The 16,340-nt window shown below is 44.9% G+C and overlaps 1 protein-coding gene across 3 annotated transcripts in view; it reads left to right on the top strand.

Annotated features, from left to right (window-relative positions):
* Window positions 1-16,090, top strand: part of Sema2a (Semaphorin 2a) — a 254,585-nt gene extending 238,495 nt beyond the window's left edge. For all 3 annotated transcript variants that reach the window (XM_071781046.1, XM_071781048.1, XM_071781047.1), the window contains 8 exons: window positions 581-643; window positions 1,636-1,743; window positions 3,016-3,286; window positions 7,250-7,480; window positions 7,782-8,195; window positions 8,303-8,579; window positions 9,037-9,484; window positions 10,320-16,090. In XM_071781046.1, the coding sequence (XP_071637147.1) occupies window positions 581-643; window positions 1,636-1,743; window positions 3,016-3,286; window positions 7,250-7,480; window positions 7,782-8,195; window positions 8,303-8,579; window positions 9,037-9,484; window positions 10,320-10,394 (1,887 nt within the window). In that variant the 3' untranslated portion in view covers window positions 10,395-16,090. The remainder of the gene's footprint in view (window positions 1-580; window positions 644-1,635; window positions 1,744-3,015; window positions 3,287-7,249; window positions 7,481-7,781; window positions 8,196-8,302; window positions 8,580-9,036; window positions 9,485-10,319) is intronic.
* Window positions 16,091-16,340: the final 250 nt, after the last annotated feature.

Below are 16,340 nucleotides of genomic sequence, written 5' to 3'. Positions count from 1 at the left end.
TTAAATGTTTTCACGTAAGAACATGGGTTACATTCCGGAATAATGTAAAGAACTTTGCTATTATGAGAGAAAGTCGTATCTGGAGCAACCAGGGACGCATTTTAAGGTAAAAAGAAAGAGAAGTTTCGTTATTTTTTCTTACGTGAAGACTTTCTTTTGAAATCCCGAATATTGACCTTCTTCTGGCGCGTTTCTAGCGCCTTTCTAGCCGCGTTACGAGAGGCTGCTGCGACACCAATGCAACACAGGGTTTGCAAAATGTGAAGTACGCACTTCTAACATTTCTCGTAAGGTCGAGCGACCGTCCGTAAGAAAGGACTACTTATAAAGAGAAGCAGTTCTACAGATTTCCCTTGAAAGATATATAATATATAATTATGGGATCGCTTCCGGCGACATAGAATTTTTCTTGTCTTTCAAACATAAAATATTCGAGTTTTTCGGACACTTTTGCAAATATATCACCTCAAATGTCATACGCGCGTAACGGATGGTCGCCCAAGTTTTCCCATAATTTTTATTTTAATTTACAATGCGGCATAATTTATGTGACATAATTTATGTTTTACCTTTGTTGCAGAGAGATGCTCTAAATCTGGAACCCAGCAACGTGGCAAATTGTGTATCGAAAGGCAAATCAGAGGTAGGTTTCTTTTCTCATAGTTTGGTTCGCGCTCTGTTTCGCACCGCGCGCAGTCTTTGAGACGAGTTTTAATTCCGGTACCGACAAACTGGCCCAAGTGCGCCCCGAAACAAGAACGCCAAAGAATTGTGATTGCGGAAAAAGACGTAATGTCGAGGAGAAAAAAGATCCCAAACGGCCGACGTGATGTAAAATAAAAGGACTTGTTTCTTTGAAGGCGCGCAACGGTGAAACGAAAGATGCAAGCTTGCTTTTTAATAGACACTGCAGCGGCGTCACTCGGTGATTCCGAAAGAAACCGTAGCATTCTCCTTTCCGAATAATCTGTAATAGCTTCTACCCATGTCTTAATTTATGAATTAATTATGTACAAGTATATTTAAAATTTCGTTAGGTAATCTCTTTCTTTATTTCATCAACTTTAATCAGATAAATTTTAATGAACCTTAGCATAAAAATATTGCAACGTCGAGAAGAGTCTAACACGTGATGAGTTTTTCTCAAATTGCCGTCATCGTATCTCGGTCGAAAATTAAAGTTAACCATGAACTCTGATTTTTTAACGCACGTCCATTTTTATTCATACCTCGAAATCGCGGTACCGCGGCCACAACGATAAAACGAGCACGATCGCGTTCTGCCTCGTAGACACGCGCGCGCGAGCGCGCGCTTATCACAGCTTCATTTGTATGCACCGTGTACGCGTCGTCGTCGAGGTGTAAGGTCCACGCAAATATTCCCTACGTGACGACAAAGCCAATTCATTTCCTGTGCGCCGATTCGCCGCGAAATACGCGCACGACGTGATCGACCGCGACGATTCTGCCGCGCACGCGACACGATCTTTCGCTTTTCCGAAGAGTTCGAAGGAAACGCGGTAGCGCATTGAACGACTCTACGCGTACTATGTACTATGCCTGCAACGATTTTCTCATCGTCAATGCACGTTGCACCATCGAATTTAATTTTCCCTCCGACCTTTCTCTTTCCAGCATTTCGACTGCCGAAACCATATAAGAGTGATACAGCCGATGGGAGACGGCAATCGGCTTTACATGTGCGGTACGAACGCGCACTCACCCAAGGACTGGGTTATTTACGTAAGTTTTCATGTTGTTTTTAATGTGGACAATATATAAAACACGCCTACGTAAATAGGGAATTTAGTATTGCGTACCTTAAACACACATCTATTGATCATATCTTCATATCTTTAATAAAATATCGTGGTTCACCTAAATTGTCACTAAACTTTTCAAGTTACAATATGAGCAATTATTTTTGTTTTTCAATAGTAGGATATTGAAACAAATCCTGCATTGCTTTCTCGCATCATTCAATTCTCTTTCCCTTTTATACCTTACGAATTGCAATGTATACTAAATAAATTCGTTAAATTTGATTTTGTAATACGCGACAGTTTGTGATTGGATTGCGAAATTGTTAAAAACGACGATTGGCCTGGTAAAGAGCTCGAAAAAAATGTACATGTATACGTTTAAACGTTCGCTGTCATTTGTTTATTGTAAATTGAAAATGCGAAACGATGTTAAATACATCCGCAACTTCCCTTGAAATGTATTACGGATTCAGCGTGATATGCGCAACGCACACCGATTTGTGTTGCTTTACGCTTAATTTAATTAATTAATAACAGAACGCGAGGAGGCATCTGAAAATAATATCGTTAATTAATTTTCGCGTTACGAATAAATTTCACCGCCACTCACGCATTCCTCGGTACGTTCCAATTTAATTCCCGTCGAAATATTTAAAGCCATATAATGAATAATGCTGTTATTAATGGAAATTTACATGCATTATCGCAATAGTACAAATCCGCACGATGTGATTTGCAAAGTTTCGCAAAGTGCATCAAAGCGGCCGGGCAGATGAATGAATCTTGCGCTTAAGTACCCGTGTAACAACACGACAAAAGATACAGCAGTTTCGCTTTGCTAAACATTACGAGTCCCGGGTGTACCGTAACATCTCGCGTAATAATAACATCCAGCCGCTTACCTAAGCTACTGTTGGAAGTTATAGCTACTAAATAAAGTTAAATTACATCAAGACGTTTACGTTCGGTACGAATTTTATAAATATAATAACATAAAAATATAATGACATTAAAATCTCAAATTTATTATAAAACATGCTCTAAGATTATCGTAATTTTTTTCATCCACCAATTCATTAATCATTTTGAAATCGATATTTTTAAAAATTTAATTAAACTTTATCTCGTTTTATAATTTTGTTATCTTCCATTAAGAGAAAACTTCTTTTTAACTCATCCCTTTTGTTTCTTTAACGTCTTGTTATCCGTGTCTATCTAACCTCGACCCCCCAAATGATGTTTCTTTTTCCAGAGCAATCTGACTCACTTACCGCGCCACGAGTTTGTCCCGGGAGTGGGAATGGGCATCGCGAAGTGCCCTTATGACCCTGCGGACAATTCGACGGCGGTCTGGGTCGAGAAGGGCAATCCCGGAGACTTGCCAGCTCTTTATTCCGGCACGAACGCCGAGTTCACCAAAGCCGATACCGTAATCTTCCGCACGGATCTCTACAATCTGACTACCGGTCGCAAGGCGTTCAGCTTCAAGAGGACACTCAAGTACGACTCCAAGTGGCTCGACAGTGAGTACTCTTTTTGCAAACATGATCATTAGCTAAAAATTTAGTTAAATTTAACAGAATATCTATACACTCTCATCGAATTGAAGATGATATTTAATGACTTTATAATTTTGGCATGTTTGAATCTTAATGGTATCTTTCGAGCGCGCGTAGTATTTTCTGTAATTACGTCTCCCCTATGTATGGATATCGATCGCTATACGTCCACCATTGCCAGACATATTTAGATCTCCGCACTTCACAGAGGAACTTTTACTCGAAGCCAGATAATTACGGCGTGTCGAGGCAACAATGAAATTTCCATTAGGCTTAGAACGCATGGTATTAACGAGAAGAGGGGGACGTCCTTGATCGACTAAAAAGCGAGACAGGTCTTCCTGAAGAAACCGTGTTGCTTAGAAAATAGACAGGGGATGCTTTGAAGTAGGACCCTAGCGGCAAGCCAGGAACAGGCTTCGGGTTCAAATGGATGCGAATAAACTTCCCCGCCTATTTTCCAAGGGTACCATTGCCTTCCTCGCCGACGACGAGGACTCGCGCGAGGAAAAGCAAGGGAACGGAGACGATGGGGGGTGGGTTACGAGTGGAATTATAGGAGTTTGGAGGGCGATGTCGACGCTAGGTTCGCTATCGGACCGGTTAGAGAGGGTGCCGGATCTCTCTTTCTCTCTCCCTTTCTCTACAAACGGGGTAATAAAATAACACCCCGACGCGATCTTCCTCTCGTCCTAAACGCTGCGTTCTCGACGAAAGTACCCTCTCCTTTTTCTCGAAAAAGGAGAGAAAGCGAGCCGACTGAAGAAGTTAAAGTTTTCCCGCCCGTCCGCGCCAGAAACCGTTCTCCCGCTCTACTCTCTCCTCGTCTCTCAGTCCCGCGTAGTTCGGAAGCCCGAGCTTTAATCAGTTTTACCGGCACTCTGATTCGTCGGCCGGGATTATTGCGAACCTCTCGATTTTTCGTTATCGGAGCGCGAACGTGAGAGGCGCGGCAAGAGCGGCCCGGCAAGGAAATTGGAAAATGTAGATTAGGACGTGCGTCGAATATAGACACACAATCCGACATGGAATTTAATAGCGTAACTCGCGGGAGGTAGGGCACTGCAGAACGCGCTGATTTGCGATGATCAAGTGTAAATAGAATCCGATTCGTTAGGTTCGTCGGTCGTGACGGGACACGAGGAATACGTCGAAAATTTAGTTATACGAGCGTTTAATATCGAAAATCCTACTCTATCTTTTGACTGTCTACGGTTTAAAATGATCGTCGAGCAAGTCCTGTTCCACAAATAGTTTACATTTCCCATTGAATATTATTCGTTCGTTAGTTCAGCGGGTCAAATGCAAAGGGAATATAAATTCCTGTTGAACAAAACTTTTTGATTTATTAATTAACACGGTAAAAAAAATTGCTTTTTTTCGGCCAAGAAGAAAACAAATTGCCCGGATAAGAATTAATTTTAAATTCCGTCCTTGTGCTACCGCAATCCTTTCGCAGCGAGCGTTCACGCGCGACATACCGGTTCGGAATAATGGCGCAAGACGGTTAGACGGCTGCTTTGTATTTCTCGAGGGGGCTGCTTCCGCTTTTCCTCACTCTGTCGAAGCGTGCCGCCACTCGAGCCCGCGCCGCGCCGCGCCGTCGTCGGGTAGGAAGGTCGCGGTATCGGAGCGGCAAAAGCCGGAGGGAATGGGCGGACGACTTTGTCCCACTTTGTATCCTTCGCGCCCTCCCGCGGGACGCATGATTAGCCATTTGTTTCGTCGTTTAATTTCGAGCCAGCAGCCCTTTCGCTACTCTCTCCCTCTCCCTTTCTCCCTTCCCTTTTCCCTCTCTTTCGCTCTCTTGCTCTCTCGCTCTCTCGCTCATCTCTGCCTACTCCTCCGCCTCTGAAGCTGCCGGCAGCCACCTCCGTTCAGACCCTACAAGCAAGACTACTGAGCGTCACCATCAAGGACCATTCTCCGCATCGAGTTTGTCTATTAACAGAGGCGTTGATTAAAAGCAGGCGAGAGTCTGCGGAAGAGACGGATGGGCTCCACGCGCGCTCCTCGTATAATCTTCGCGACTCTCCGACCCTTCCTTCCCCTCGTTCTCCCTTCTTCGCTCACGGCCTCTCTCTTTCTCGCTTCTCCAGTCTACTCGGCGGCAAGGCAAGACGCAATGAAGACTGATGCGGTTCGTGGTGTGAGGTCATGATAAGGAAAAGCTCTGGCTTTGGCTCTGAGAGGGTAAATCGCGGACGGAAAGGGAGACGAAGAAAAATAGAGAGTAGAACGCAGTGGATTTAACAAGCTCTGAATAACTAGCTGACGAACGTCTACTTTCACGGATCCATGCGCGTGCGGAATGACGCTCGAACATTAGCGTACAACCGTCTTCCTTTCGAACATCCGTTACATTTAAAACGTGAAGTCTCTTTTCGTCGAGATATAACGAGGCGCTCTTCTTCTTCAAGTATAATAGCAATATAGCGGGCACTTTCAATATTCAAACTCTGTGTCGCACGATGCAATCAAAAGTCATCTCTCTATGAAACGCTTCGTCTCCTCTTCGGTAAATTATTTCTCTCCTTCTGTCTCGTAGCCCGTCTCCGTCTACATGGGCCTGTACCGCCCCAATATATCAAACTTCCGCCGTCGAAGCGTCAGACAATCGATTTAATCGCTGAACCGTGAGGGAGATTGCGGCGGTCTCCAGCCGAGTGCCGTCGCATAATGTAAAACCGACGAGAGAGGCCCGGCTTCGGCGACGGCGATGCGATTCGAACGTGAAAAAATTCGATTTTCTTCTCCATTTTCTCGCGTTACCAAATTCCGCGACTTCGTCGTTATACGGGATAAATCATTTTCTCGGTACAACAAGCAATTACACCAAGATTAAACCGCAACGCTTGCGCTGAACTGCATTGCGAGTAACGCGAATATTCGCGCAATTTATTGGATGCATGTTGTAACTGGAACTAGTTTTTAACCAGACCACGAATATACGAAAATCAGCGAGACAAGTTGCAGCTGATTCGTAGTAAATTATTTCCAAGCGAGTTTGAGTGATAACTACGAGATGATATATTTCTCAACCGGGGCTCGACCCGGAATCGCTCGCCGTCTGTCGGAGCTCACAAATCGTTACGAAGTTGTTTCGGACTCTTTCTCCGCGCAACTTATCTCATTCGGAGATGATACCCAACTCTTATAACTCAACTACGCGAGGTGCAATGATAAAGCCGACTCAATAGCGCTTCTCACATCGTGCAACTTTTCTGGATTCTGATAAATTGCGATTTAATTTTAGTTATTTATGCATTTGATGAGACGAATTTTACGAAACTCATTACAAATTAATTTTGCGAACAAAATTGCAAAAACAATTTTTCATTGAATTAAATTTCTTTTCCAATTATCACGAAATGTATTCAAGGAACGCAATCAAAGCGCATTGTTTCTAATCTAGCTCTGTTATATAATCCCGTTTTTTACTCTCCCTTTCTCTCACTTCCTCATGAAACGGGCGCAAAATAATATCGTTGCGCTACGAACTTGCCTGCGGTTAAACTGAATTCGGGGGGGAGATTATTGTCCACGTCTGAACGGAGCTGGAACAGTCCCAGCGATGAAAGTTTTTACGCATAGAACGAGCAAGGACATCTTCTCCCGCACCACCCTCGCGGCAAATACTCGATTATTCACGATTATTATTGTGCGCGATTATTGCGGAGTATCTACGCGAACTATCTGCTCTAGATGCAGTTATTTTGCTGTAGAATGAGGTAGACGCTAACGGCTAGATTACGCGAGCGTGGTAAGCTGGCCGGAATATATTACGCTCGAACAGTTTTCCGACTGCGAAATATCGTCTCGACGAGGAACCGTACGCGAAATTGCGAGTTAAAATGGATTTCGAGGCGCTCGAAAATATTAATTAGATTAATGATGAAGTAATGTTATGCCTCTTTATCTTTTCAGAGCCGAATTTTGTGGGTTCATACGACATCGGCAGCCACGTGTTCTTCTTTTTCCGCGAGACCGCGGTCGAATATATAAACTGCGGTAAAAGTGTATACTCCCGCGTGGCGAGAGTTTGCAAGAGGGACACTGGTGGTAAAAATATACTCGCGCAGAATTGGGCCACATACCTCAAGGCCAGATTGAATTGCTCGATACCTGGCGAGTTCCCGTTTTATTTCAACGAAATACGTGAGTATCGGTTGTACAACACAACACGAATTTTTGCGGCGTGACATTTTTTTTGATAGCATAAATTACACTTATCTCTCTATCTTTTTTGCCACGCTTGATTCAGGATTTTTTAAAATATTAAAATAATGATAAAGATTTAGCATTATTTTTCTCTAATAAAAAATAAAAATGTCGATGTCTAATGATACAAAACCTCTGTCTTTGGCGAGAGAAAAACTATTCTCGCTGCTATTATGTGTGTTCACATTCTGACATATAATTACATTATATGTTATAATTACATTATTGCGTTGCTCAGAGAGCATTTACAAGGTGCCGGGTGACGACACGCATTTCTACGGTACCTTCACCACATCGACCAACGGGCTAATGGGCTCCGCGATATGTTCCTTCCACATTGACGCCATCCAAGAGGCTTTCCGCGGAAAGTTCAAAGAGCAAGCGACTAGCAGTAGCGCGTGGCTACCGGTCCTGTCCAACAAGGTCCCGGAACCGCGCCCGGGCCAATGTGTCAACGACACTGAGACGTTGCCGGACACCGTCCTGAATTTCATAAGATCCCATCCGCTGATGGACTCCGCGATCTCGCACGAGAACGAGAAGCCGGTCTTCTACAAGCGGGACGTCATGCTCACGCGACTGGTCGTCGATAAGCTGCGCATCGACTTCGTGGGCATCGATCTGGATTATACAGTCTACTACGCCGGCTCTAGTAAGCAAACTATCGAATATCTGTCACGATGAATAGAAACGCGATCTGATAGCTATTGTTCCTCCGATAAAAATGCGTAAGCACGTGCCTCTTGTCGCGTGTTACAGGCGACGGCCGTGTTCACAAGGTTGTACAGTGGATCGACAGTAACGGCGAGTCCCAGTCGATCTTGCTGGATGTTTTCGACGTCACGCCGGGCGAACCGATACAGGCGATGGAGATCTCGAAGGAACATAAGGCTCTCTACGTGGCGTCGGATCATCGAATAAAGCAGATCGATCTTGTGATGTGCACTCGGCGGTACGACAACTGCCTCCGATGCGTCCACGATCCGTACTGCGGATGGGATAAGGACACAAACATGTGTAAACCCTACGAACCAGGGTAAGTTGTTCTCTCTCTGCAAACGCGATCGCAAAATTGCGAATACACACGCGGGGCGATTTATAGTCTCTAATTTTACGCAAGATGCATACATATTATATAAAAAAAAATAAAGAATGAAACATATTTGATTTTCATCATAATTTACTCGCTTGATTACGAATTACGGCACGCAGATTTCGGCGCAGTAATATTTGCGCCGATTTTACGCATCGTATATTTCAGTTATCGCAGATTTATTTCCGCAGATTCATTTCCGTTTGGTGAAACAAAATACTTTTTACAAAAATAAAAAAAATAAAATGAAATAAAGGAAAAAAATTGCAGCTGGCGAATCAAAATTCAATTTCGAAATATTTCGAAATAAAATCACTGCGACGTAAATGTTCGAGATTACGTTGTTTGCGACAGAATTCTCGAGCGTATAATCGTAATTTCTTTTTTGCTTTTCGCGCAGTCTTCTTCAAGACGTGTCGAACACCACGGCGGATGTGTGCGACAGCAGCGTCGGCAAACGGAAACTGGTAGTCACGTGGGGCCAGTCAGTGCATCTGGGATGCTTCGTGAAGATGCCGGAGGTGCTGGCGAACCAAGAGGTACGGTGGTACCATTACAGCAAAGAGAAGGGAAGGTATCAGATCGCGTACAAATACGGCGCCGGCGGCGACAAATTCATCGAGACCTCGGAGAAGGGTCTGGTGATCGTCGGCGTGAACGAGCAGGACGCCGGTAGATACGACTGCTGGCTCGGCGGTGCCCTCCTGTGCTCGTATAACATCACCGTGGACGCGCACAGATGTTCGGCACCCGCCAAGTCCAACGACTACCAGAAGATTTATTCGGACTGGTGTCACGAGTTCGAGAAGTACAAGTCGGCGATGAAGAGCTGGGAAAGAAAGCAAGCGGTAAGTCGATTCATCCTACTCGCTCCTCTTTCGGGATCGGTTTATAGCGTCGACTGATATATTTCTTCAGATGCCGGGAGCATTTTTATACGCGAGCGAAATAACGTTGCCGTATATCTCAGATATTCATATCATCGTTCGTCATATACGTATAGGATCGTCATAAACCGTAATTGAACCGTTCGAAAATTTGCATTGCAAAGCGATGTACAATTCAACGGATTCTACGTATATTCATATCTTTATATGCAACGGAACGGATGGACGGAAATTAAATATTTATCACAAAATTGCGCGACGCGAGGTAGAGTTTATTGTGGGAAAACATACCCACGGGCGTATATCGATAATGTGTATCGATAAATATAATTGCATTTGATATAGCAGTAAATGAGATTACTCTGTGATTGTTCAAAATTGTTCGTAATCTTTTATGTATTATGTAACGACAACTCTTAACGCGTATCGAAATACAATTTGCACGGCAAAATTATTAATGTGGCTAGTCCATTTTACGTTCGCTGTACATAAATATTTGCGCTTGTATCAAGTCGATCGTTAATATTTTATTATATATCATAATGAATTAATTCGTAAATAATCTCTTGTAATCTACATGAACATGCTGTAAAATCGATTGTGATCGGTTACGATATTTATTTATATTCATTTACGGCATCGCGCGAACCGATTTCATGCAGCAATCGTTGACATCCAATTTCGAACACGTGATACACGGTATACGAGGCAACATTTAATACAATACATCGGGGAATCGAGTTGCAACTCCCTTCACAGCCTCTCAATGCACAGGCACACGCTTTCTCTGTTGCAGCAATGCGCCTCGAGACAAAACGACAGCAATCAGAATCTACACACGAACGAGGTGTACGGCACGCCCCTCGTCTGATGGAGCCGATCGTTGGGTCCCTCGACGAGCCGAGATTACGATGACACGATGATACGCATAAGCGTCCCGCCGAGGAATCGCGGCTGGACGACGACCGGTTGGATCGGCCTGGCCTTCTTGTTGGCCGGTCACGCCACCGCACTCGGCCCGTTGGTTACTCGAGGACTCTTAAGTGACTGAGGCCGAGCTGCGATTTGCGAGCCGGTGAACTGAAAATCTAAAAAGGTGCGAAGAACGTACGCGTGATCGATCGTGCATACGAGAGCCTTTCGTCGGCGCTACCGATCGCGAGTGACCATCGAGTTTATTGGCGGTCGGTGACCCGCGAGAATATTCCAGTACCGTATTCGTCGTGCACTCGAGACTTTTCGATATATATATATATATAATATCGTACTCGCTTCGCTGTAAATAGACGTGTCGCGCGTGAGCTGCGAAAATAAGACCGAACGCTGGATGCCGCGAGAAACCACGAGCGCGCGGGACAGCGGGACGATCCTCGGCTTGTAAATTCCGATACGGATGCACAAACTGCGCAGAGTGATGTTACTCGGGGTGAACAGATGGATACCTTCTGTACTGAAGAAACGTAGATAAAATTACGATTCCTCTCACACACCTGGACCGGTCGTTGCTGGAAGAGCTGAATGGAGAAACGCGCACTTCCCTTTCCTGGAACTTTTAATTAATTTACGAGATGGAGGGGAATATTATGTGTACATACGATATCGGAGCCTCATTTACGGAAGACGACGCGACGTTGATCGCGATATCATCGTGACCGAGATATCGATTACCAATAGGACGTCGACAGCGGTTAAGCGGTACGTCGAAAGGAGAAAGGCAGCGTTCTCCAGCAGTTGTTTTCGCATCTGCGACGAGCGAAGTCGAGGTGGAAGCTTCCCCGACAACGAGGGTGGGAGGCATCGATTGGAGAACCAGTCGCTACGGCTCGCACCCCGCGAGAGGCTGAGAGGAAGCGGCGGTGGCGGCGGCGGCGGCGTCAGTCGAGGAAAGAAAGGTAAAACGTCGCGCCGGAAAGGAGAAGAGAAAAACGAAACGTGGCCAACGGGCGCGTTTACGACGTCACGCAGGTTACATATGAGATTATTATCGGCTTTAGAGACTTTCGTGCGAATCGCCGCGCTGCTGCGCTCGCGCGACGCTGGTTAGCTTTCCATATCACGTTCGCCACTTTTGCGGCGCGCACACGCCTATTTTCTACCTACCACCCCCTCAGACCAGACCTCGTACCCCTCCGCACCACCGCGTTTTCCTTACCCTTCATATATCGCATCTCGACGATCGCTCGAGCTACCGACCGTTATTTTTTGTTTGCGGGAACCTTCGTGCCGTTCCGATCATCGTCATTATTCTTCGCGTATCCACGTGAAACGCACGGCGGAACGAGCGCGCGATGACGCCGCGTTTTGTATCTGTACACATCGCATTGTGTCGACAAAAGCGCGTCGTACTCGCGTGTCGTGTCACATCGCGCTCCAGCTCGCGAGGAACCGTCGAGTACCTTCGCGTCATTATCGTCGAGAACTAAACTCCCTTCTCCCATTCCTCCCTTCGAATCAAGGTGCTACGCGGGTCTATTTCCTCAGGAGGAAACCGGCAAGACTCGTGGTCTCAGATCCATACGTACATTTCCTTCAAGCCTGTCTCTTTTTTTTTATCCGATTCTTTCCTCAACGGACACACACACGCGCGCGTACACCAAAAACGCATTACGCGCTTAATGAGCGACTAACGGTAAATCGTTATGTACGCGCCCGTGCACTGTATATAATACTGGACTTAGGGAGTCCCGTGTACACATTTTCCGCTTAGATAAGTCTAATATTAGCGTAGAGATATACATGTTTGCTTATAAGTTTTCGATGAACACAACCGGAGAGATCTCTCGTTGCATCCTGCGATATCGCTAAGTAAACCGGAGTAACGACCGCCAACAAAGCTAAACGCGGTGCTGGGGCACATCGAGGCGGGCGATCGTTTCGACGACTTCCGGACTCGCGGCTGCGCGGGCTATCGGAGCCAGCATTGTGTTTTTTTATCCCCGTACATCCGACACATGCATGTTTTGGCATAGAAAAGCCTATAAGCGCGGTATCCATGAAATTTGCTTCGCCCGAAAATCAATTGGAGTTTCGACATATGCCGTTATACTTGATTTATCAACGTTAAATACGTCGATTACCTTTTCTTTTCTTTTTCTCTCACTATTGTTAGCTTTATTTTTTTATATATCGCTCGAGAGCTTTTTCGGACATGGAAATGGGCGTTTTCCGACTTCGTGATTATCTGTACATAGATAATAGCGTTATATTTTTATAAAAAAAACGACAGAGAAGACTTACTGCTGAGAGCAACGGTATGATTTTAATCTATTGTTAGTATTTTGACTGCCTGCAGTCAAGTTGATTTAAAACTGGAATATCTGGATAAGTGAACATTTTTCGGTGCAAACCGATATTTTTCGTACTTGCACGAAAATAACAGAAATTCAATTTTATCACGCTTCATCGCTAATTTTACAAATATATACGTCCTCGTTTAGCAATCGTCCATGAAAATATGATGCAGAACTCGCATTATAGCGGAAATAGCGTTCGTGTTAGCGTCCGTCCGACTTTTCCTCGGAGATCTCCACGTACATTTTATAATCAACGCGAAAACAAATGTTTACCGGTGCTCATTTAGCGCGGTTTGTCAAACGATCGACGTATCGAGATAGCACCCAGCCAGCCATACAGCACACACACACACGTAAGCTAATAAATGAGTAGTAGAGGAGGTCATGACGCCTTTCTATACACGGATTTCAGTTCCCTTAAATAATAGTTCGTCGCATCGGTGATAGTTTCATTTTTACTTTTAAGTTTGTACATAGACATTTATATCGTAATACCCACAGTATCCTCGGTAATATGTATAGCAGCGCGAGGATGCCCGATCGAGCCTCGGCGCGCGCGGCTGTTATTAACTTCTGTACAGAGATCGTCGCAATAGACGATTTACCTTTTGTACCTATAAGGCTCAACCTATGCGAGACGGTACGCGATAAGAGGAGGGACTCCGATAAGGAAAACCGCTGAAGAGATCTGAGAGATCTCGGAATAGCGGAGTTGTACCTAAGCGAGATCTAGGGAAACGTAAGAGAATAATACAATAATCGGTAATCTCTAATCCTCAAGTATGTACTTATTATGAGCTTCAACAAGTATTGAATAGTATTATGACGTAGTATTAAGGCCGAACACACAGGTTAGGGATAAAATCGAGAGACTTTCGGATCGACCGAACCAGCCGCGCGAAGTCGCGCGGATCGGCGAGGATTCCGCCGCGCCTCGAAAGTTTCGTCGCTCTCGGGGATTCTAGCGCACGACCTCCCGGAGGTCGCTCCTCGTCGATCCGCTCGGTCCACTCGTATCAACAAATCATCCTTAAATTCCTCCAGCCATCAACCGACGTCCCGGATCGTACTAGATCACAAACGCGTCTGGATATAGAGAGGAGCAAAGATGAACGAGTGTCGAAAGAGTGTTATGTACGCGTGTGAGAGTGTGAGAGTGCGTGCGTGCGTGCGATTGCGTGATGTCACGGATTGATACGTAAAGAATAGTTAACCTACCTATCGTATATTTAAAGAAAGTTATAAAAAGAGTAAAAGCAAACGTAATATTACGATAGAATAGTAAAGTACACGAACTTTGGCTAAGAGCGCCTTCGTGCAATCCTTGCGGACCACGTCACGTCGACTGCGTGTTTACGGAGGAAGGGTGGAAGGGTGGGGAAGGGTGTATCGATCCTGGACGATGTGGTCCCCGTCGCAGAATGCGAAGAAGTGCGTGCCCGATGCGAGTGCACGAGGGCGCGCTTCGGGTTGGAGTAGGCGTGATCACGGAAAGCAATCTAAGTTGAACCTAAAGTTGTTAGATATATTATTTGTAAGATTACTGTATGTTGCGTGAATGCGATTGATGCGGCGGGATATCGCGAGCGGAACGATCGATCGGCGACGTAGAGAGAAGTTAGCCTGCCCGGCTATAATAGCGTGGCAAAGTATTTTCGCCGCTGTTCGTCGACACGTGAGCTCGAAACGCATCCGAACGAGAAAAAGAAAGAAAAAAAGTAAAACCTCAAACAACACTGCCTGCGAAATCCTAATCGATTATCCCGCAACGTCGACCGCGAGAAGGCGAGATAGACTATAGACTCGGTTTAATGTATGCGACACGAAACAATTTTGGGTGACAGTCCCTACTCGTGGTTACTCGTGTAAAGGAAAACGCAAAGGGGGGTGGGGAAGAGACGCCCTAACTGAATAATTAGTTACGACGACATACTACTATGATAGGAGGAAGGGAATGGAAGGATAGACCCGCGATAACGATTTATTAAAATATATCACTAGGACTAGCCGACGACTGTCTTAGGTTTCAAGTATCGGAAGCGTAGACTCGTTTCTCGAGTTGTGTAGCGAAGGAGGGGGTGGAATGGAACGAGGAAGGATTTTGCTACACATGGCGCTGCGTGTATACCCTTTATTTTTTTTTATCCCGAAGATTACGGAAGAGCGGGAATGATCAGTTGACCGATTTCCTCTTAATTTCGCCCGCCTTTCTTTCCGCTCTTGTGTCACCGGCGCCGGTTTTTCTCCCGTGGACCGTTTTTCTTTCCCCTTTTTTTTTTTTACGGATATATCTTGCCTTAAAGCAGAAAATTGGAGCAAACTCGCGCGCGCGTGCGAGATTAATAGTCCATTCGTATCGTGGAAAACTCATCCTTCATCATCGCCGTATTTTTCTTCGTTCTTTCGGGGTACGCTTCTTTTTTTGCATTCTGCTCGTTCCTGTCGACAGCAGAGCGATCAAGGGTGGAAATTAGGGCCGGGCGGTAGCGCGCCGTGAGTCGTTCTGAAGCTAGTAGATGCCGATATACCGCTTAGGGGGAATTCAATTTAGCCGCACGATGTAAGGGACGGATCCGGCACCGCTCGAGGTAACGCCACCGTACCTCGGCGTGCATCGGCGCATCGGCAGTTTTGTTTATGGAACGTAATCGTGAATATCGATCTTTCTCCAAGCGCCGCGCCAAACGTTCTGTTTGTTCGCACCGGGCGATATGTCTATCGATTGAATCAATTCGGCCACACGCGTCACTCTGCGCTTGTCCAACGAAAATACTTTCGGATCAGGACAAAACTGACTTTTCGAAAAGCTGCGTAAGATACGTGGAAAATCATTTTTATCACGGGATAAAATCAAATTTTTTTTTTGTCTACATCTTGAGAAATTGTCTTGTAAATTGTCTTGTAAATTTCTTGTAAATTTCTGCATGTTTGGATTGAGAACGAAAGCGGAATCGCATTGAATATACTGACATAATTTTAATCTGCGTTGCACACGATCGCACGCGATACACGATCGATCGATTCACGGTACGCGCCGCCTAAGAATTCAGACTTAATGACACGTATGTGCGATTATCATCGTTAATACACGACTGTAGGTAATTTTTAGTTCAAAGAATTTCGTACGATAAGAGACCCTTTTAGATATTCACCTATTACCTAAACCTAAACATCCAATCGCTATTTTTATCAAAAAAAAAAAAACATGTTAAAAATCTTTAATAGTTATCCATTGTTCACTATTGCTATAATAAAGTTTTGCTTTAATAAATTATTGATCTGTACGTTATTAATTTATACCTACGTCCCACATTTCACAAGACAGCAGAAGAAGCATTATAAATATAAGTTCCTCAAAGATAGATACTTGATACGAATAAAGTCTTTTTTATTGAAAAGATAAGCTACTTATAGACTTCTTTACTCGAGGAACTTCAAATAATGGAGGAAGGACATCAAGGAATGCGCCGGAAACCACAGGTAAGTCCAACTCCCATAGACAACTGATCACGGACGCTTTCCAG

This window comes from Temnothorax longispinosus, chromosome 6 (assembly GCF_030848805.1).
Source record: "Temnothorax longispinosus isolate EJ_2023e chromosome 6, Tlon_JGU_v1, whole genome shotgun sequence".
In the NCBI taxonomy this organism is placed as follows: Eukaryota; Metazoa; Arthropoda; class Insecta; order Hymenoptera; family Formicidae; genus Temnothorax; species Temnothorax longispinosus.
Note: the sequence above shows the minus strand (reverse complement) of the source record. Positions and strands in the feature narration are given on the sequence as shown.